General features: G+C 31.2%; 1 protein-coding gene across 6 annotated transcripts in view; it reads left to right on the top strand.

The window, feature by feature from the left end:
- Nucleotides 1-24,263, top strand: part of LOC142326028 (putative ATP-dependent RNA helicase DDX60) — an 83,412-nt gene that overhangs the window by 18,451 nt on the left and 40,698 nt on the right. For all 6 annotated transcript variants that reach the window (XM_075368112.1, XM_075368107.1, XM_075368108.1 and 3 more), the window contains exons 4-5: nucleotides 938-5,016; nucleotides 17,461-17,566. In XM_075368112.1, the coding sequence (XP_075224227.1) occupies nucleotides 938-5,016; nucleotides 17,461-17,566 (4,185 nt within the window). The remainder of the gene's footprint in view (nucleotides 1-937; nucleotides 5,017-17,460; nucleotides 17,567-24,263) is intronic.

Genomic DNA, 24,263 nt, shown 5'->3' on the forward strand with positions numbered 1-24,263 from the left:
AAAATATTAAATAATGAAAAATATTTTTCATTGCTTTATTCCAAAGTGCATGCATCTGAAAAAGTTTTGTTTTCAAGGTACAGATAATGAAAACATTTTTCTTGATTTCTGTGATTTGCTCCAGTGATAAAATGGGGCTATCTGAATTTATTGGGGCAGAAATTGTGGGGTAAGGTTGGTGGTCTTACTTGTTTTTTGACCCAGAACGTTTTTACAAAAATGGATCCTACAACTTTATTCCTGGTGATTTTAGAGAAAAATTTTGTAAAATATTAAGAGTCCAAAATCACATTAGTTTTAGCATAAATTTACCATGTTAAATTCCCAATAACCAATTAAAATTCAACAAAAAGTGTGTAGAGAATTTATTTAAAGAAAATTCTGTAATAAGTCAGATTACCTGAAAGAAAATTTATAGAAATTTAATAATCCTTGTTTTAAATACAACAGACGAAGACATGGCACAAATTGTTATAATTTTAAACCAAACCAAAAATGTTTTCTTGTTTGTGTAATTATTCTTTTTTCTTCATCTCAGTCCTTTGTTTCTTTAGATCTAATTCCATTTGCAATCGTTCAGCTTTTAATTGTTTTAAAATGAACTGATTTCTGTTTTACTTAATGAAATATACATGTGTATATATAAGTAATACTGTATGTATCAGTAGTTATATTCCAGTAATTATAATTTTCTAAGTGTATGTATTATATAGCAGTAAGATTGCATCTTATACTTTATACTGCATATAAATTTAATGTTTGTTTTGATACATTTAATAACAAATCTGAGCAAACTAGTACATTCTGAGGAATTTCGGATGGAATATCATAATCGTATGATGTGATTCATTGTTACAGTTTTTCAAACCATTTTCAAAAATGTGAATTTTTCAGCATTTTGTAGTAGACATATATATATGTATTTTCTTTTTTATAGGTGGAAAATATTGCAAATGATGTCGTAACAGAAAGTGATCTCAGTAAAAAATATTCGAAGTATGATACATTAGCAGATACTGTCTTTAAAGCCCCACAGTATCAGGATATATCCCCCATGTTCATTGATGGATCGCCATTTTTAATTGATGGTTCATCGCTGATTACTTGCATAATGAAAGATGAAAATTATGATCTTAACAATGGTAGTCAAACACTTCATTGTATATATTTATGTGAACGAATTATTGAATTAATTTGCCGGAAAGGTGGTGTGTGTGAAGTTATGTTTTTTAATGATAAATCTCTGATTTGGCAAGATATTCCTGCAGCTTATTTAATGCTTTCAGTATTAAGAATACATTTAAAGAAAAACACTAATATTACGGTTCACGAAATGGATTCTATATTTAGTAAAGAATTCATTAACTATGTTGAAGAAGTAAATCCTTGTTTTATAATGATTGATTTTACATTTGCTGAAACTTTTGAAGATTATCTAACAGCTGGTAAAGATGCAAAGTTATTTCGTTACTATGGTTTATTCGCTTTAGCTGTTGGCTTATATGCCATTGACATATGCTATGTTGAGTTGCATAATAATTTGTTATTCTCATTTGTATTGAAACAAAATTTGAAGTATCTTATGAATTCTATGAGGAGAGATTTTACAAAGTATACCAATCATTGCAAAAATCAGAACAATAAACCTAAACTCTCCTTAAACAATAAGTTATATAATCTTTGTAATAAAAATCTTAAAACTTATGTTGCATTAGACGTTGCAGAAATGCTTATCAAAAATAAGATTTTTACTGAAGAAACTAATGTTGAAATATTGAAAGTATTTTTTCTGTACTATGCTGTTGCAGACTGTCTACCTCTCAGTTGTCGTTGTTTCAATTCAGAAAAAATAATTTCACCTAAATTAGAAAATATAATAAACAAAATAATTCAGCTTATTAATAACTGTTTACAAGCAGAAGACATTAATAATCTAGATTGTACTTTGGTTTGTGATTTATGGCAAGGTAATCTTTTTGTGGAAGTGATATATTGTGTTAAATATTTTTCAGTTAAAAGCATGTGTCTCGGGAATAAATTAGAAAGATTGTATGCAGACTTTTTAGATAAATTTAATGAACTTACCGGTATCAATTTAGATAAATATCCAATTTCTTTCAGTATCATTACCGAAGAACTTTCTGATATAACTAGCCCCGTAGGTAAAAAGAGTTTCAGTGATCTAAAATCTGATTTATTTCAGAAGTTCAAACCTTCAACTGAATTAATAGCTGATGATTTTAATCAACAGTTTGTAACTCAACCTTTAAATAGTGTGATCGAAAGTTTCTGTTCAGATATTATCCCATCTTATTATTTAAGTAATTTACCAGAATACTTCAAAAATATTTTAAAAACCAATAAAGCCTTTGAGGAGAAATATCACTGGCACTGTCTTAAACCTTTATCTGATGATTTTGAACGTGTGAGAGACAATAATAAGCAGATGTTAAGTATGCCAGTGTATAGGCAATTAAGAGAAAAAGCAAAGTTTGCTCATTTCATGGCATTGTATGGATCAAATGTTGAAGGTAAACCTCTAGAATATGAACCTATTGTTGTATGTGAACCACAAAAAGAAACAGAGAAAGGTTCAAAAAAGAAACAGAAAAAGCAGAATAAAGTTAGTTCTAATGCAGGAAAAATTATTGAGAAAAATAAAACAAAAAAACAAAAGGAACTGCTAGAAATTGAAAAAAAAAAGTTTGACTTGTTCTTAAAAGCTTATAAAGCCAGTAAAAATGGAAAATCTGATAGAGTAAATCTTAGTTTTATTAATCAGACATTAATACAGTTGAATTCTGATGAGTACATCGGCAAAATTTTGTATTACAAAGCCGAGGTTTTATTTCAGCTGTGGAAAGAAGAGTGCAAAGGAAGTGCTGGTGATAGAGAAAAAAATTTTAATTATTTGAAAGAACTATTTTTGACGATTAAAAAGTTGTTGTATTGCTCAAAAAAAGTTAATTTTTTAACAGAAAAGCATAATAATAAAATTAGTAAACTATTGTGTGATGTTGGATTTTCTTCTATTGCTGAAAAGTGGCATTTACCTATAGAAAATGAACAATCATCTATTAAATTAACAATTCCTGCCAATCTTTCATATATACGATTTCAGTTAATACATCTTGGAGCAGAACTTGAGAGAAAAATTGAAGGGGAGTTTGATGATAGAGTTTCTGGATTTATTCCAGATCCATGGCAGAAAAAACTTTTTGATATTGTTGATAAAGGTCATTCTGCATTGATCGTTGCACCTACATCATCAGGAAAGACATATGCTTCATATTATTGTATGAAAAAAGTATTAAAAGAAAGTAATGATGGCCGTATTGTTTATGTTGCTCCTACTAAAGCATTGGTGAATCAGGTCGCAGCCACAGTATATGCTAGATTCAAAAACAAAAACATGCCTCCTGGCATGTCAGTGTATGGTGTATTTACAAGAGATTATAAACACTATGCATGTGATTGTCAAATATTGGTTACAGTTCCAGAATGCTTAGAACTGTTACTTATGTCTCCACGTCATTATTCATGGGCAAAATCTTTAAAGTATGTTATATTTGATGAAGTTCATTGTTTGGGAGGGCAAAGTGGGGGAATATTCTGGGAACGTTGTTTGATGCTTATACAGTGTCCGTTCCTTGCATTATCTGCAACAGTTCAAAATCCAGAAGAATTTTGGATGTGGATGCAACATACTGAAAATTATAAAAAGAGCCTAAATCCAAATCTAGGCAAACCAGTTCATTTGGTGATTCACACTGAAAGACATAATGATCTTATTAGACATATTTATACTGAAGATGGTAAATTGCAGCATATTCATCCATATGCACATCTTACAAAACATGTCCTACAAGTTCATAAAGGAATCCCTGAGCACTTATCTTTAGCACCAAGTGAAATAGTTGAACTTTATGATACAATGTGTTTAGTTAGCCCAGATGACCCTGAACTGATAGCACTCAATCCAGATACATATTTTAGTAACACTGAAACTGGATTCCTTTTTCGTCAGGATGTTAAAAAGTATGAGTTGAAATTAAAAAGTGTGATGGCTAAGTGGTGCAAGGAAAACTATGAACTATTCCAACATACAGTTGAGAAACTGTATGAACCACTTAAAAAGCATGAAAGTGAAACAAAACCCTATACATACTTTGCAAAAAGTATTGTTCCATTTATTGAAACACTTCAGTCAAAAGAAATGTTACCTGCTATTATATTCTCTTACAATCGTGGGTATTGTGAAACTATCGTTGAAGATTTAGCTAAACATTTTAGAGTAAAAGAAAATGAAGCTCTTTCCCAAAAAAAGTCTAAGTCACAGTTCCAGGTTCAAGATTATGATGATTACATTGATGATCGTGATGAAGAGTTCATAAAAAATAAAAAAATAAAATCTACTTCTGGGAAAAAGAGTGAACGTTTGAAAAGGGAAGTTAAAGATCTCTTTCCACTTGGTTTGAATAGATGCAGTTTAGAATTCTCAGTAAAAGGGAAACACAATGTTGATAATAAAGATTTACAGTATATAGAGTATAAATTAAAAAGGCGATTTAATCGTAACGATCTTGAAATTGATGAGTTACGTCGAGGTCTGGGTGTTCACCATGGCGGTATTACAACCTCATTAAGGCAGAGTGTTGAAATGTTGTTTCGTTCAAAGTTTTTAAATGTTGTCTTTGCTACTGGTACTTTAGCTCTTGGTATTCATATGCCCTGCAAAACAGTTGTTATACTAGCTGACAGCACTTTTCTAAACACGCTGGAATATCATCAGATGTCTGGAAGATCTGGACGTAGAGGCTTTGATAAAACAGGAGATGTAATTTTTTATGGTCTTGATACTAGAAAAATGAGGGTTTTAATGACATCAAAGTTACCAAGAATGAATGGAAATTTTCCTTTGACCGTCTCAACTGTATTAAGAGTTTTGCTTCTTATAACTGATGTCACTGATAAAAAACAGAAAACAGAAGAATCGTATAATGCTACTCATATTAAGTAAGTATAGTTACTTAAATTTATATATATATATATCATTAAGTTATTTATACTTTAGTAAATTTTAAATACATCTGGAACATAATTTTTACTTATTGGCCTGAATAACTGATGCAATTTATTGTTACATAAACTGCTTGTTTACTGTCTAGCAGAACAATAATTTTACTGTTATTCACAAATCATTCTATAAATTATGAATGTTCTTTTGAATAAATGAATCGAAACTGGAATTTTACAGGATGAGCAACATAAAACCGAGCCCATAATGTAACCACTGCAGAATCTATAGGTTATGTTGGAATGAAATTTTATGAATGATATAGATAAATTAAATAAGAAAAACATAAAATGTAATTTAAATGTTGTATTTATTTACCTTATTGTTATAAAAATGTTCAAAATGACTACATGCACTTTTGTACTTGACTGATCATATGATCATATTGATAAGTCATCCGACGCAAACGTTGTTATCAATTGCATTGATTTCTCATTGAATATTCACCTTCAGTTCATCAGTATTGTGGGGATTAGATACATAAACTCCTTTAAGTAGCCCCAAGGAAAAAATTGCAAGTAGACAACTCTGGGGAATGTGGAGGCCACCATCCTCTGCTGATAATTCATTGTCTGTCTCCTTCAGTCATTGCATAGTTGTAATGCAGTATGGTTTCAATTTTAATTCATTAAGAATTCTACGACAAGAATTGTATTTAACACTAGTTTGTTGGGATAGCTTGCATAGTGATTCTTATGGACTGGCAGTAATTCTTCTTTCAATGTCGGCAATTGCCTGTGGAGCCTATCAGGATGGTGCCTATTTCGTTCTGCATTTGAAACCAAACCTGTTGTACGCCATTCTTTAACTAATCGTGTATGCTAATCTTCACTGGGATACAGGCATTTGGAATTTTTTTATGAATACTTGACATGATTCTTCAAATGATCCAGAATGAATATAGGCCTCAACTATAGCTATTCTCTCCTGGATTGAATAAGGCATTTTTCCTTTTCCCACCTGCCTCCCAGAGCCAAACCCGCATGCCCTGGGAGTTGCCATCACCTCTAACTACAGGGAAGGAGCAGTGCCAAGCCTGGCTATGCCGTTTTGCAGTCGCCCCTACCCAATAGTTGGCTCAGTCCTCTGATGTCTGGCCTTCAAGTTATATCAGGTATATCCATCTTATCTTAACTGCCAATTAGTTCTCCCTATGTTAGCATCTTATTTAGGACAAGCTTTCTTTCTTGTGTTTAAATTATATACGTTCAAGAGAGAATTTTTTTTTTTTTTTACTCATCCTCCTTTAGTGATCATACTATTTTAAATTTATCTTTTTCACTTATTGGTTAGGTGTTTTCTCACTTCCATCCTCACAAAACAAGTTCAGAAGTTATGCTAGTAAAGCATAGCAGGCTGCAACATGCTGCTGTATGTCTCCATCCAGTAATTCATTCACAGAGTTCATTGATATAGTTGTATTGAAATCTTTTTTAATATGTTCATGTGTTGTTGAATGTGATTGTGATGTTATGTTTTGATTGTGGCTGTTTTGTTACAATCAAAATGATCAAAAAGGAAGCCAATTCTTCTCCTTTTTCCAACATCAGGAACAGAGGACAAAACACTTCTCCCTCTGGTCAGAGAACTTCAGATACAAATATTACCTTCTAAAATGTGCTGAAATTAAAATGAAATATATACATAAAAAATTTTTTTTGGATATGGTGGTAACTCGTGGTTTAAAATTAATAAGAAATGAGGCATATTTTCTATTATCTGTTTTAGATAGCATAACATCATAAGAAATAATTAGTTCTCATTAAAAAATGTTTTCAGGTCGAATTATAAAATGCTGTAGATTATTATAAGTGGTAAGGGGAAGTTTTAAATAAATTTACATAAACATAGACTGAAAAATTAAAATATTAATTATAAATCACTTCTCTAATGTCTTCAAAGATGTGAGTAATAGCAGATGAATGATTGCTTATAATTTTCAGATTCACCATCAGGAGTGTAATAAATGTAATATTGGAAAATGATTATTTAAAATGATACAATAATAAATTTTTTAATTAAAAATCATTAAATTACTGTAGATTTTCTAATTATCTGATTCTTAGACTAAATGATATTGTTTACTTATCACTTCTGTGGGGGAGATTGTTCACCATAGGAAACAGCTGTGACCATAATTCTTCTACTACCTCTTCTACAGTGTTAAGCTCTTGATCGTATTTACATTAGGTATAAAATGATATAAGGTAGGTGAGACACCCAGCCTTATATCCTACTCTTAGTTGGGAATCTCACAGGCTTTTATGTAAAAACATGACAGTAATATTGGCCTTTATAAATTAATTGTAATACTGAATAAAAATGAGTCTTTTATATTTATATTTACTCGAAAATAAGACTCCCCCCCCTTTTTTAACGCAATTATACCTCAAAATTTGCAGGGGTCTTACAAATGATTATTTCGGAAAATGAAAATAAAAATAATATTACCGAACTATGAATTTAGTATTATTAAACACTAACTATTAAAAAATTAACACTAAGATATACAGATAAAAAAGTCTTGCTGTTTGACATCAGGGGCATGGCTTTGTTCAGGTTCACAGGTACCGATATGTCTGAAAACAGAAATGAACGACTTACGAATTTATAATTCAAACCAATTGCCGTTATTTTAACAACGATGCAAAAAGTGCAGTATTGTGTTCTAATTACCGGGAACACAGATGTTTACTCAAGAGTCGCTGCTGCTTTCATCATTATCCTCGTCTTAACAGTCATTGATGTCAGTCTCTCCCTCAGTTGTGTTGTCACAAACCTCATATATGAGGTGATCTTCCGTTCCATTCAATGCATTGGCACTCTTCTTGAAACTCTTTATTATCATTTTCAGAGTAATTTCCTCCCAGGCTTTGACAATCTACTTGTAAAGAAACTCTGTTGAAGGATTCTGCAATTGTCCACTTTTTGTGAATATGTGATCTCCATCTGCCATCCATTTAGTGTAAAACTTCTTAACATGGTCCTTGAACGGCTTATTAATGTTCATATCCAAGGGTTGCAGCACAGAAGTGAGGCTTCCTGGAATAACTGCAGCATCTGTGTCCATTTCATTGATTCGATTCTTCACAGAATCTTCAAGATGGCCATGGAAGCTATCTAAAATGAGAACTCCTTGTTTTTTAACATTGCTTCATGGCAGTGATTCAAACGACTTCTAGCCAGCCGCACATTAGTTTTGAGTCCATCCACCCACCTTATATGCGACCGTGTAAACCTCTTGGTAGTTTTTCCTTCAGCAGAGTTTTTCTTTCAAAGATGACATAAGGAGGCAATTTTTTTCCATCTACACAAGCTAACATATCTGTGCATCTCATTTTTTCTACTCCAGCTGTTTTCACCAGTACACTGGATTCACCCACTTTGTTTACAGTTGTGTTCCGTGGCATTTCAAAAAGACAGGTGTTACATTCGCATTTCCAACTGAGATATGGGGTTCTGATTTTTTCCTTCATTTACGTAGTAAGTATCGTTGAAACTCCAAAACTTCATCAGTATATTCTGGTGGTAGTCGTTGGCACAAAGAAATTGTCCACCTCAAAGTGAATCCTCTTTCTTCTCATTAATCACACCACCCACCCATGACTGGTTTTAAAGTTACATGGTGTTTTGCTACTTCGTGCCCTTTTATTTGAATCGCTTCACAGGTCACTGCAGAGCTTTCTCTTCTCTTCCACCCACTCAGTCACTGTATCACCTTTTTTAGGGCCATGAAAAGATCCTTTTTTCACAACTTTAAATTTATTTCTCTGATTTCTCCAATAACGAATCGCGTTTGGTTGTACTGAATACTCTCAACCTGCTGCTCATACACCATTTTTTCAGTGAATTCAAAACTAACTTAACCCTATGGTGAAACTTTTCTGTGAATTCATTTTACCAGTAACACAGAAAATACAAGAAAAACTCACTTTTAATAAAGTTGCTACTGTTCTAACCAAAGGTCTTGTTTTACTAATAAAAAGAAAGCAGATAGTAGGATTGAAGCTGTTACTGTGTGAAAGTCAACGTCTCTCCTCCTCCCACTCCATCAAATACCATAGCATTGTTTCGCAAACAACAACTGAAAGGGTAAAATTTGTCCTTGGCCAACAACTAATTATATGTACTGTAACAAATAAATTCCTGAAGAACTGTTTTTATCTAGTAATTGCAGCCTGCCAAACTAACAGGTCTAATATTCACTTTTTTTTTTTCTAAAATTTGCCTGCAGAACTTGGAGGGTCTTACAATCGACGGGGTCTTATTTTTGAATAAATGCGGTAAATATTAACTCTTTCAGCCGTTTATTCAACTTCAGTTGAATCTAGTGAAAACTCCCTTCAGCTCCTAATTTGACATTAGTTCACGTTAGCCAGATTTTCTTTATCATTTTCTTCAGTGATAGTTTTTTTTGACAAAAAAAACACTACATTATTTTTGTCATGCTAGAGTTGTACGGAGGAAATGAATTAGAAAATGATGTTATAGAGGAAGAAGAGGAAGTTGAGGAGGATGAAATGGGAGAAACAATACTGAGATCTGAATTTAAGAGAGCATTAAAAGATTTAAATGGCAGAAAGGCTCCTGGAATAGACGGAATACCTGTAGAATTACTGCGCAGTGCAGGGGAGGAGGCGATTGATAGATTATACAAACTGGTGTGTAATATTTATGAAAAAGGGGAATTTCCGTCAGACTTCAAAAAAAGTGTTATAGTAATGATACCAAAGAAATCAGGGGCAGATAAGTGTGAAGAATACAGAACAATTAGTTTAACTAGTCGTGCATCAAAAATCTTAACTAGAATTCTATACAGAAGAATTGAGAGGAGAGTGGAGGAAGTGTTAGGAGAAGACCAATTTGGTTTCAGGAAAAGTATATGGACAAGGGAAGCAATTTTAGGCCTCAGATTAATAGTAGAAGGAAGATTAAAGAAAAACAAACCGACATACTTAGCGTTTATAGACCTAGAAAAGGCATTCGATAACGTAGACTGGAATAAAATGTTCAGCATTTTAAAAAAATTAGGGTTCAAATACAGAGGTAGAAGAACAATTGCTAACATGTACAGGAACCAAACAGCAACAGTAGCAATTGAAGAACATAAGAAAGAAGCCATAATAAGAAAGGGAGTCCGACAAGGATGATCTCTATCTCCGTTACTTTTTAATCTTTACATGGAACTAGCAGTTAATGATGTTAAAGAACAATTTAGATTCGGAGTAACAGTACAAGGTGAAAAGATAAGGATGCTACGATTTGCTGATGATATAGTAATTCTAGCCGAGAATAAAAAGGATTTAGAAGAAACAATGAACAGCATAGATGAAATCCTACGCAAGAACTATCGCATGAAAATAAACAAGAACAAAACAAAAGTAATGAAATGTAGTAGAAATAACAAAGATGGACCACTGAATGTGAAAATAGGAGGAGAAAAGATTATGGAGGTAGAAGAATTTTGTTATTTGGGAAGTAGAATTACTAAAGATGGACGAAGCAGGAGCGATATAAAATGCCGAATAGCACAAGCTAAACGAGCCTTCAGTAAGAAATATAAGTTGTTTACATCAAAAATTAATTTAAATGTCAGGAAAAGATTTTTGAAAGTGTATATTTGGAGTGTCGCTTTATATGGAAGTGAAACTTGGACAATCGGAGTATCTGAGAAGAAAAGGTTAGAAGCTTTTGAAATGTGGTGCTATAGGAGAATGTTAAAAATCACATGGGTGGATAAAGTGACAAATGAAGAGGTATTGCGGCAAATAGATGAAGAAAGAAGCATTTGGAAAAATATAGTTAAAAGAAGAGACAGACTTATAGGCCACATACTAAGGCATCCTGGAATAGTCGCTTTAATTTTGGAAGGACAGGTAGAAGGGAAAAATTGTGTAGGCAGGCCACGTTTGGAATATGTAAAACAAATTGTTAGGGATGTAGGATGTAGAGGGTATACTGAAATGAAACGACTAGCACTAGATAGGGAATCTTGGAGAGCTGCATCAAACCAGTCAAATGACTGAAGACAAAAAAAAAAAGAAGCATCTGTTTCTATGAAATACGGCAGTATCCAAATACACAGTTGCAGTATTTTATTTATTTATTTTATTACTGTACAATGATGTTTATTTTTTTATTTAAGTATAAAAAAAATAAGTTTATTGATTTAAATATAGTTAATATGAATATTTTAAATCAGGTCTCCAATTTTTACATTAGGTGTAATTTTCATAGGCCTGTATTTTTCAGCATTTCTTTTCTTTGTAATTACCTATTTATTTTTTAAGTATTTGTTCTGTTATTTAAAACATTTTGATTTTGGTGAAGATTATATATAGAGACTGTATAACACTCTGGGTTAATCTAGTGGTTAAATTGGTCATTATAAAATCAGCTGATTTTTTAAGTCAAGAGTTCTAAGGTTCAAGACCTTGTAAAGGCAGCTGCTTTTATATGCATTTGAATACTAGAGTGTGGATACCGGTATTCTTTGGTGGTTGGATTTCAATTAACCACATTGGGAAGGCAATGGCAAACCACCCATAAAACCTGCCAGGAAAATTCCGATCGCCTAGGGTTGAACATGACTGTGGCAAAAGTTTATTTATTTTTTATATATGGAGAGTTGTATTAGTTTGTATTTCTTAGAAAATATTGTTTATTTATTTGTAATTTTTTTTATAATTTATCAATTAAAAATGTGTGTGAAGATTTAATTAATTAAAAAAAAGAAGTAAGCTAACTGCTATAATTTAGTGTGTCTTTAAGTAAATCATCATTTTCAAAAATTATTTGTTGATTTATCATTTTATGTTTTCTTTGAATTTATATAGTAATTTTCTAGTATGTTCATCTTTTTATTGTCTTTGCAAATCTATATACCATACAACTGTATAGCCAAGTAATAAAAATTAGAAGCTGGCTCTCTTTCTCTCTGTTAGGTTAACATCATCCCAGACCTGAGTTTCTCATGTAGGTGATTGTAGATTGGCCAGCTATTGCTGATTTTTTTTCTCAGTGTTATAGCATATTGTACTTATATCATATCATATTCTGACCTTACAGATTTATAAACCTCTTCAATTTTAACATAATCTTTATAGTGATATGTAAAAAGCAGTTAAACATTTATAACAGTCCAGCTGCACATTTGATAAGTCAGAGTGATGATATTTTGAAGTAATTTCACAGTCTTTAATCTGTTGTTACAAGAACTATTCAGTGTTTGGAAAAATAAGTAGTATTCATAATGTTAGTGTATTACTGAATTAAAATTTCTTCTTTTAATAATGTAGTCTATATGGTATAGAATTGAAAATTAAACTTGAAATGGTTAAACTAGTCCAAGTCTATTTATCATTTGAATAAATCAAGCAGCTTAATTTATACAACTACAACTTAAAGAAGTAATAAGCAGGTTCCTGATTTATCAAGATTTAGAATGGAGAAAAGTGCTGCTTTCCCGTGGTTGGTTGTCTTGCAAACCATATTCATAAATTCATTAAAATTCTTCAGTGTCTTAATAATTTTTTATTTTGTATAGTTAGACCTTTTGTCTGGATAAATTTGTGTCATAAAATGTGTGATAAATTTGTGACATAAAATGTTTTTCCCTTTTTTTCATGTTTATTTAATTTATAAATTGTTATGTAATTTCGTTGATATTGTTTTATTACCTTACTTACTGTCTTGATTTATGTCATGTGATGTATTTTCCTTAAACCTGAAATTTGAACTAAGTGAAAATATATATGTTATTCTTAGATTAATCTTACATGCAGAATATATCTTGATCAAAAAAAGAATTAATACTTTTTGATTGTGGTTTGATCCAATGATTACAGTACAGTATTACTCCCCATAAATCCATATTTAGTTATTTAATTGTTTGTTATATAGTGATTGACATATTATTTTGGTTTTCTTCTCAACTAGTTGTATATGCTGATGACACAAATTTGTTGGCCATTCAGTATATCAAAGCTTAAGATGATACAGTTAGTATTAGAACAAACCAGATAAGTTTCAGTTCATTGATTTTTTGCTTAATGAGAGTACATAGATTTATTTCTTTGAAACCTAAATAACTAACTATAAATGTTAAATCTTTGGGTTTACACTTCTATCTGGAAGACATTAAAAAATAATTCATAATCTCATAAACTACAAATGTTAAATCTTTGGGTTTACACTTCTATCTGGAAGACATTAAAAAATAATTCATAATCTCATAAACTTTATATAACTTATTTATTTTAAGAAGATTGCATGCATGAACTTATAAAATATTTTAGGTACAGTTTTCATAAATTCTTAAATTACTAACCTTCTTTCTTTTTCCTGTTTAGTCTCCAGTAATTGCCTTTCAGATAATACTTTGGAGGATGATATGTATGATTGTAAATGAAGTGTAGTCTTGTACAGTCTCAGTTTGACCATTCCTGAGATGTGTGGTTTATTGAAACCCAACCACCAAAGAACACTGGTATCCACAATCTAGTATTCAAATCCATGTAAAAGTAACTGGCTTTACTAGGAGAATGCTGAAACTCTCGACTTCCAAATCAGCTGATTTGGGAAGACACATTCACCACTAGATCAACCTGGTGGGTTTAAATTACTAACCTCCAAAAAAAAATTGTATTTCAATGTAAACTTTGTGAATAGCTTACGTTAAGCCTTTCCCAGGACCATGTAATTTATGGGCTTCAAATTTTGGAGTCATATTTCTGGATTCTATTGATCAAAATGACTGTGCTTTACTATGTTAAGTTACCCTCTTTAAATTATTCAGAATTATGACCATAATTATTGTCTGCATGTTTACTATGTTCATTTATATTATGTGCAGTTTAGATTAATGTCTTGTGTTTATGATAAAAGACAAAAAATGTAATCAGATATATCCTAAAGTCAAATCAGTTGAATTGCTGATTCTTCAACAGTTTTCCTCTTCGGTTAGAGATTGTTCAGTATATATGATTTGAAAAAAAATAGTTGCACAATTGGGTAATTTGAAATTTATTATATAATTAAAATTCCTTTAGCGCAATATAGATATTAAAATTTAATATAATTAAAAATTAAAATATTTTATTTGTTCTGTAAATTTATTTTATGTATTTAATATAAACTTTGTGTACTTGTTAATGGATAAAGATACATTATTGTTATCAACAGTCCAATGAGTTGGTTGAGTACAGTTAAACTGTTGGAAGTTGTAAGCTATTTTTGTTGACATCTCGCTAAAACCAGTAATATCCGTTTCATTATTGATTTAGTCATCCACTTATAAACATTGATATAACATTTTATTTTTTACTTATATAAGTAACTGAATAAAAATATTCACTACTTCATTGTTGATTTTTTTATCTACAACTTTTATGTTTAAGGTGTTTCAAGGTTTTCTTTGGTGTTTAAACTAAGTAGAAAAGCATCTGAAAGTACATACCTTAAATTATTTGGGATTGGGTTTGTTTGAGGTTACGGGTTGAAACTTCTGCATTCTCCTTAATGCATTTATATTAGTATTATTTCTTATTACTGTTTAAATTGCATAAAGGTTGCTATATTATTATTATCACCTCCACAATTCTAGATTTGATTGACTACAATATTCTAGAATTTCCAATCATCCAGTAGCACAGTTTTTTTGACTTGGAGCTTGTAGGCATTTGTTTGTATAATGAATGTACTGTTGCTTATTACATCCAAGCATCATCAACCAGTATATATTGTTAATTAGAATCCAGCAACAGATAATGGTCAGGGATAATATTAATAATATTTGTTCAAATATTACTGTTTCAGCCAGCTCTCCCATTATCAATTTCATATATGGGTAGGCTAACCTTAATTATCTTGTTACATTATTATTATTATTTGTATTACTATTCTTCAGAGACACTTACTGGACACACAAGTGGATGTATATTGGAATATTTGTAACAAAATTTTGTTTTACCCACCAGTGTTGAGGTGGCACAGAGTTTGCACATGTCTTTCATGTAGAAGTTGACAGTTAACCCACCAGGTCAGTCTTGTCGTGAACTCATCATCGCAAATCAGCTGATTTCGAAGTCTAGAGTTCTAAGGTTCAAATCTTAGTAAAGCCATTACTTTATACAGATTTGAATACTAAATCGTGGATGCCGGTGTTCTTTGATGGTTGGGTTTCAATTAACCACACATCTCAGAAATGGTTGTCCTGAAACTGTACAAGACTACACTTCTTTTACAATCATACATTTCATCCTGTGAAGTAATATATTTTGGTGGTTCCAGAGACTAGAAAGAGAGAGAAGTTGACAGTTGTAAATATGAACTTGTTAATTTTTTCCATCAGTTTTGTAACCACCATTCTGTTTTTGGGTTCTAATGAATATAATCTTGCCTGGCAATTCAGAAATTAAGCTGTAGGTAAAGTCATGATAAAAATGAGATTCTGGTGGTTATGAGTCCTAATCCTAGTTGCACAAAATATACTTTCAAAAGAGGCATTTAGAAGGCTAGGTGAATAAAATAAACTTCTTTTGATGAAATTTATGAAATACAGTTTGCCTCCATAATTAATCTAAAATCATGCTCTTATATTCATTAGTAGTTGTCTAGCCTCCGTAGCTAACAAAAACCTGTTAACTGTATTGTAATTTTAAAGAGGTCAAAATAAGATGCACAAAACCTACAAGTGTAACATTACACGTGTAAATAGATGAAATATAAATCTTAGAGCAACAGTCGGAAGAAATGACTTGGAATTTTAATTTCAAGAGGATTATCGTTAGAAGATATTCTTCTAGTTGGAACTAAAGGACAGTTAACAGTTGCTGTAAAAAAAAGTTAAAGTCCAAAGTATTACAGTTGATATATTTTAATGTAAGTGACAGAAGCCTACAATGTTTACTAAATAGGATAATGTTTTGGGTAGTAAAGAATAGGCAATAAAAAGCATTTTCCTGATTAGACAGATCATATTAGACTAAAACGAATAAACAAATTACAAGCATTAAAAAATGCAAAGCAGTTTAAAGAAAAATTATGTATTATATATATATATATATATATGGGTGAGATATACACTACATGCACGCAGTACCTAAAACATGTTCAAAATGGCAGTGGAAAAGTCCTTTAAAAATCTGTTAATAAAGCCCAAAGACTGATAATTCATTACAGCAGAAACTGGGGTTTCGTATCAAACACATAGGGTTTATGAAAATGTAATGTAACACTACACTGACTGAATGGAGCAAACAGAAAATGGTTCAGAGAAAGATCGATTACAAATTTGAATCCAATAATATATAGATATTTTATTATCCATGTAACATTATATATATAACATTCTTAATGAAAAAATTTTGAATATGCTTGTGAAAAAAGGAAATCGATCATGCCATTCATTTAACTGAAATATGTAATTTAGTGAAGATCACTATCTCTATCATTTAAGTACTCCCTAGGTGTGAGATATTGCTCATCATGGACATATTGTCTTAAACTGTAATGATACTATCAGAAGTAAAAGTGTATTAAATTGATTGAAGGCAAAGGAAAAAATTGGAGGTAACTATCCATCCAAAATATTAATTTCAGTATAAAAGATTTTCAAATCTGCCATTTCATTGTTAATACTAGAGATTATTCATTATGTGTTAACCTTGTATTTCATAATAATATGTGTATTATGTAACACACACTTATGTATTATATATATATATATATATATATATATATACACACACACGAGTTTTATTTAAAACAATTTTATATCAATTTGTATAATGTAAATAAACATGTTTATAAATGGTAATGTAATCATAAATGAAGTAAATTCAGTTACTAGAAGTGATGTTGATAAGTAAATAAAAAATATATATATTACTTGTATGATATATGTAAGTAAATGTATAGAGTACCTAGATATGTGATGATGCATATATGCAAAGCTATTTGCCTCCTTATTTATCTTTATACCTGTGTATTTTCAAAACCAATGTGAAATGCTGTTCGCATAATGTTCATGTATACATATGGGCATATGTATACTGAGTGTATATAATCTGACAGAATGTCTTGTAATAAACATTTCTTGACATTCCCAGAAAATTTTTGGTATGGATAATCAAGATATTTATGATATTATGCTGTATGTATTTCTGTATTATAATGTAATATTTTAATTTAAAAGCTATCAATTCTACTTTTTGATAGAGAAATAATTGTTATGGCATCTTTTTATAAGGATACATTTGTATCATGACTGAAGGCAAAGTATAATATTTTTTAAATTGATTTTCTTCACTATTTAGTAAATGAGTAATGTAAAACAAAAAAAAAAATTGATCAGTTAGTTATCGTTTTGTTTATTTTTTTAGAGCCATTACTGTTCTAAGCCAAGGATTATTATATCAAACAGAAAAAAGATTAGTTGATCAGATGAAGCATTTTGTATTATTCTCATGTCACTTGCTTATGATACAGGTAAGTATAAATTATTCTTTAGAAATTAAGTTCTTGTTTCTTTTATCAACAGTTTGGTTTGGTATTGTACTTTCATGATGTAGACTTTCAAGATTTAAATTTATACTAGCCAAACAATATGGCCACATATACATGTTTGGAAGAAACTGGAAATCTTATGTGTATTATCAATGCTAGGGAGCAAAATCTTTTAATCTACTTAGGTGCAGTTCACATATAATTGATTTTTACTTCCGGGTCCACCATTAGGCATGCTTCAAAGGATGAGATGAATGATTTGTAGCATGTGTGAAAATGCCTAACCGGGATTCGAACCCAAGACCTCCAGATGAAAGGCCGAGACGCTATCACTCGTGCCATGGAGGCCAGCGCAATTGGCATATAATTGATTAGAACATTCCTTCCACACTTGTATCGGTTTATCGCTGATCCGTTTTATTTTTCACTATATATATAAAAATTGAAGGAAAATATATTTATTATAATTTTAAAAAGAAGATAAATGTATTTTTTAAGAATTTGGACTTAATGAAATGTTTTAACTATTACAAGAAATAGTGTTGTTTTTCTAAAGTAAATATTATTACTTATTTCTTAAGAGGTTTTTTATTAAGTAATTTATAGTTAATCTTTTTGTTGGAGTAATTATGAAAAGATTATCACTTACATAATTCCAATATCAAATAAACCTTCTTTGCTTTTTCCAATAATTTGATTGTGGACTCTTTGTGTATTTGCTAATAAATAAAAATAATGGATTTGCTTATTCATTTTATAACAATGATTTACTTTATTAATCAAAAATTGATTTAATAAGCGAGTGATTTTCAAAAATAGTTTTTATTTGTCCAAATTTATGCCAGCAATGTAACTACTGATTTGTTTGTGTTGTTAATGATTTTTTTTCTCTTAATTTTTTACTTTATTTAAATAAATAAAAGCATTCTATTTTTCCTTTTATTATTATAAACAGAGCATAAATAATGAGATCCCAATTGTAGTTATGAAAGTATTAGATCATTTTCAAAACAACAGTAATTAGAATTCTAAATATCAGAACCATTTAAATAAATTTTCAAAATTTCCTTTTTTGTAATTAATGTGTAATAATTGTTTAGTCAGTTAGTGTGATGCTTAGTATGTGAGTTTCTATATCAGCTAGTCTTGGGTTGAATTTCTGATTAAAATTCATTGTTAGCATTTCCAAGGGCCTAAAATTAAAAAAAATATATATCTGATTTTTATGAACGTAAAATTACCATTCAATTAAAAATTTTGTAAAATTAATTTCAAATTAACTTTGATTGCTAAAAGAATATAATAATATCCCTTTGATATTTTACAAACTTCATTCAAAAAGGATTAGTAATTATTTACTTTTAAATAATTAAGAAGAAATATAAATAATTTTTTTTAAACTATTAATAAAATATTAATTTTAAATAAAAATTTGATTGCAATTGATGAAACAAGTTTGCTTGCTTCTATTAATATACTTAATCTGGATCAATAAGTGATAACAATCGGTCATACATGTTTTATTTTTAAATTCTTTACTTAGGAATTGAATAAGAAATTTTGATTAAAAAATATTGTTTTAAAAATGAATTAGCTTTCTGTAGATTTTTAGTAAACTTTGCAGTGTTAATAGTAGATCTCATGATTTTCTTCTCTTACTTCACTAGTGGCAAAAACAACTTCATCTTCATCAAATGTTTGAGTTAAAGGTAATTTTTCTCATTTATTATCATTCCACTAATGGGGTTTGAAATTAAGAACCTCAAATTTCTGTGGTTTGACAAACCATATCTAAAATATACCTCCAAATTCTCTAAATTAGGTTTATTTAATTAATAAGAGAATGAAGAGAGATTTTGAAGGACACTGAAAAATATAGGCTGTAATCTTTTACAGCCTATTTTTCTCCCAGTTTTTAAATGTTATTTAACTAATCCCAAAATCAACACAATTTTCTTCACTAACCTGACTATCCAATCCCTCACACACCTTTTAAAAATGTATCTAATGAAATCAAATTACTATCCTTCCCTGATAATTATGATGCTTAATTTATTTTATTCACAATAAAGATATAAAATTAAAAATTGTTTTTATGCAAATGTATCTGTAAATGAATTGTAAAATGTAATAAAAAGTTGAAAATAAGTTACGTAAAATACTAAACTGGCACAACAGCATGATGTGTTTCTTTTTAAAGGATGATAAAGCAACTGAAATTTAATAGGGTAATAATAAAAATATGTTTAAAAAATAAAAATAGATGTGTAAATTATTTTTAATGTAGTAAGCAAGTAATGCATATGATCTATTTCAGTATCTCATTTTAATACAACATTTTTTTAAAAAGTCAGATGAGAGTCTGTAAAGTTGAACTGGGGACCGGCAGTTTGTAGATGATACTGAACTGGTTTTGTATTTTTAAAGTTTTTAATTTTGATCAACTGATGAGGGAAAATCCCCGAAAGCGCTTTTGATATACAAATGAAGAAGTAATAATAAGGTAAGAAATATTAGATTCTGTACTGTGGTGGATTTAGATATGCATCCTCTGCTGAAATATTCAATATTGAGAGTAATGAAACTACCAAAACAGCATAAATGGTTTAGTTATCACAGAATTATTATTATTATTAAAAGCTAAAAATAAAAAATAATTTTTTTTTGTCATGAAATTTGATGTGCAGTAATAATAAATAAATAATCTAATTAGAATTCATTTTAATAAAATTGCATTAAATTAAAAATAATCAAAATAAAATTTATCTCATTATTCTAGCCATGGATAGAAGAGTTTTTATTTATCATGTGAGGACTGGTGGAAAACTGTAGATATCTCAATATCGGTTTCAACGCTACCTTTTTCTAGTCTTTGATGAGTAATACTTATAAAAATGCTATTGCAATTTACTTTATAATCTGAATTTATGCTTTGTTTGCTTAACGATATCACCACATAAGCTTTAAGCTTGTACATTGGATATGGAGATGGAATTTGGTAGCGTATGAAAAATGCCATGCCTGATGTAAAATAATGATAAATGTTGTTTCAAGTCATTAAATTATCAATTAGTAATAAATGTAAATTTTGTTCAGGTAATAAATATAATCGCAATTTTGATTGTGGATAATATTATGTTATAGACTAGGAATTTTAATCAGTATATTTAATATGCCCTTATGAAGTAAAAAATTAATTGACTTTTGACCAGTTGATATTTTTTAGGGGGATATTCAAGCAGCTGATTGGAAACTATATAAGTATAGAATTATGTGTGAAATTGTAAAGATGCAACTCCTATGACCATTAAGATAAATCACATTTGCCTCTTGCTGAGATTATGTTGGTACTTATAACTTTAAAATTGGGAAGACACAAATTATACATTAATAAAAAAAATGTTTTACATCACTTGGAATTATAAAATAATGAACAGCAAAATATTACTACAGTTTATCATTATACTGGGGAACAAAAAATATTTTTGTTTTTGTCTCAGGAAGAAAAATATGTGATTCTGATAGTATTTTTTTCTCCTGAATTCAAATATGATATTGGTTTTTTCCCATCACGCAAGGTTTCTGAGAGACAAGCATTTATAATTTCAAACATTGACTCACCTAGAAAGTAAGAAATGAAAATTTTATGCTATACTTTGCCTGTGGAGCATCCCTCTTGATGGTCCAACAATAATCGGCCAGCATATTAGGATTCAGTTTGCCTTGATACCTCGTTTCCATAGCTGAAATCTCCTGATGAAAGTGTTCCCCATGCTCATTGCTCAGTGCACTAAGATTTTCTGGGAAGAAATCTAGGTGTGAGTGCAGGAAGTGTACTTTCAAAGACATATTACAACCAGACAGTATCACAGTAATTTTCCGCGTTTCTATTTCTCAAAAAAATCTGAGTAAAAGTTTTGAATGCTTGCCAAGCTGCTTTCTCCATGGATTCGATAGTTCTTCAAGCTTTTAATCATACATTAGTGATCACATTTGTAGACCCACAAATATTCTTTCTTTAATTTTTACATCACTAATATTAGGAAACTTCTGTTTTAAGTACATGAAATCAAGAATATTGTCCATGAGCTTGAGGAAATTCTTCATTAATCCTAATTTGATATGTAACTTGAGATACACATTTTTAGGATTACACAATGGGTCATGTTTCACATTTTTCTGTTCAGGAATGAGTGATTTGTGTTTAGGCCATTGTTTTCTAATAGAATGACTTTTCTGTCCCTACTATCCCTTTCACACAAAAAACAACAGTACTTTATGTAATGAAGCTGTAGACCAAGAATAATAGCAATTACCTTCAAATCACCATAAATATTACATTCCATTCATATATTGCATATTGAAGCTTTTCCAATATAAATTAAAAATTTTCATATATTTCTTTCATACTAGCAGAGTGAGCCACAGGTACTGATGGGAATTTATTGCTATTATGTAGAAGCACAGCATTTAAAATAACTTTAGAGGAATCAATAAACAAGCGTCATTCTGTTGGGTTATGTTCATTACAAAGTGTCTCCGTAAGAAAAGAAATGTACAAAACACTAAGCCATTTTCTTCAGAAAAATAGTCTTTAAATTCAGAATGACGATTACAATAAGTACATATCTTTGTATTCTTTTGAAGAAGATTCCATCCTTTTAGCCAGGAAGCGAGCATGTCAGACTGTTTTTTTTTTTTTTGGATAACTTGAATCTCTTATGAGATCGTTAAAATTTTCTGGAGTCAATTAATGAGGCTCAGATGAACTGCTTTTGTTCAAATGTTGTATTACCAGAATCTGTTTTTTTTCTTACTTTCATCAGACTCTGAGCTCTCTTCATCTGATGTCACTTGTTCTGGAGGCTTTGGTGTGGGCAATTCTTTGTAGTGTGGAACTGGTCTCATTGCAGATTGCAAGTTAGGGTACACCACTGTATGTTTTGATTTTGACGTATTCCCTTTAATGTTTGTTAAGCAGAAATAACAGTCAGAAGAGTGACCTTGGATTCCCTCCAAATCATAGGGATAGCAAATGGCATCTGGCATGTGCCAGTTTTCTATCCAGTGAGAAGCCTAGAATACAATAAACAACAGATATGTGGGGCCCAGGCCCTTGTTTGTTTGTTCCCCGACTTCACAAAATAAATTTCATAACACTTTCTTACTAATGGAGTAAGCCTTTGGCTGTTAGTAAGCCACCATTTTGCTGTTAAAATCACCCAGCATTACGATCCTCTTGGTTGAATTGGTAATCACACCTTGTAAAGTGTCGATGAAGTTAGTAAAGTCCACGATCGCAATATTGGGCGAAATGTACACACCCACGAATAGAGTTGTTTCGGTCTCGACAGACACCACGTCACTACCTCTAAACTTGAAATTCCATTGTATTCTATGACTTACGTCCATAATGGCAACATCTCCCGACATATCAACAGTCCATCCAAGTTTGGCAGCTTCATATTTATTGGGTTCGGTGACCACAAGCAGGTCTACGTTCTTGTCTGCAACAACACGACTAATTAAGTCGTGAGCGAGAATACTCATATTGGCATTTGCTAACATAGTCCTAATCATGCAATTTTTTCTTACATTGCCATGCTCCAGTCCTGTGTTCACCGCTCTTACAATCGAGGCATTGCTTAGGTTCAAGACAATCCGCTATCTTGTGACCTCTGCTACCGCAGTTGAAGCACAAATCGAGCCTATCTGGGGCCTTACATTCGTGCCTTCTATGGCCCGTGCCCCAACAACGGTAGCACCTGTCTTCATCTTCCCGGATGTACGCCCGGCAACTAATCATCCGATTCTTATTCTTTCCTCGATCAGTTTGCATGCCGCTCTGTAAGAGGTCATGACTGTAATATTTTGTGTCTCCAAAACCTTTCCTCATGGATGTTATCTTGACTTCCTCGCTAGAACCCACGCGATTTATAATGGCGGCCATAACCTCTTGCTTTTGTGTCATGCTCGACATCTCGGATGTGCACAACAGTTCTCCTTCCAGCTCTGCTTTTTATATCAACGTGAAGGTCGGCAGCCTTGTCCCTCAGGATAGATTTAAATTGTTCCACTTTCTCTGCACCCTGTATCCTAACGTGGAGCTCCTCGTTATGGCTCTTTCGCAATGAGATGATGTTATTTGCCTCCTCGCTGGTGACAGCATCCTTCATGGACCGGAGAAGCTCCGCGTACGTTTTTCCTTCTGCCTTAACAATCACTGTTCGGCTTTGCTCCGCCGGTGGAGTAGCCTTCTTTATCGGGATTTGATTATTACCGATGTGCCTGGTCCCACCATCCCCTTGGAGAGTTAACACATATACAGGTGTTTCCCTTGCTCTGAAGATATAGGATATGATCTTGGCAAAATTTCCCATACTGCCCGAAGACAGTATGTACGCTGAATTTGGTGACTGTATAGCTATCTTTTTGAACGCCTTCAATAAACAAGAAAGGGTGTCCTTTTCCGGGGCTCCCGAGTCATAATGTATCTTAAATTTCTTCTTCTTTTCTTCAACAGTTTGATCTCCTATTAGAGTTATTTCGTCTTTTATGATGTCACCAGCTGCGAGTTTGTTACCCATATCCTGCTCACCTACTCTCCTTAAATCTCTAAGAGTACAAGTGTCTTTGACTTCAGGTAGAAGGTCAGTAACCAACTTTAGCTTGCCCCTAA

Source organism: Lycorma delicatula, chromosome 6, assembly GCF_047948215.1.
Source record: "Lycorma delicatula isolate Av1 chromosome 6, ASM4794821v1, whole genome shotgun sequence".
NCBI classification, from domain to species: Eukaryota; Metazoa; Arthropoda; class Insecta; order Hemiptera; family Fulgoridae; genus Lycorma; species Lycorma delicatula.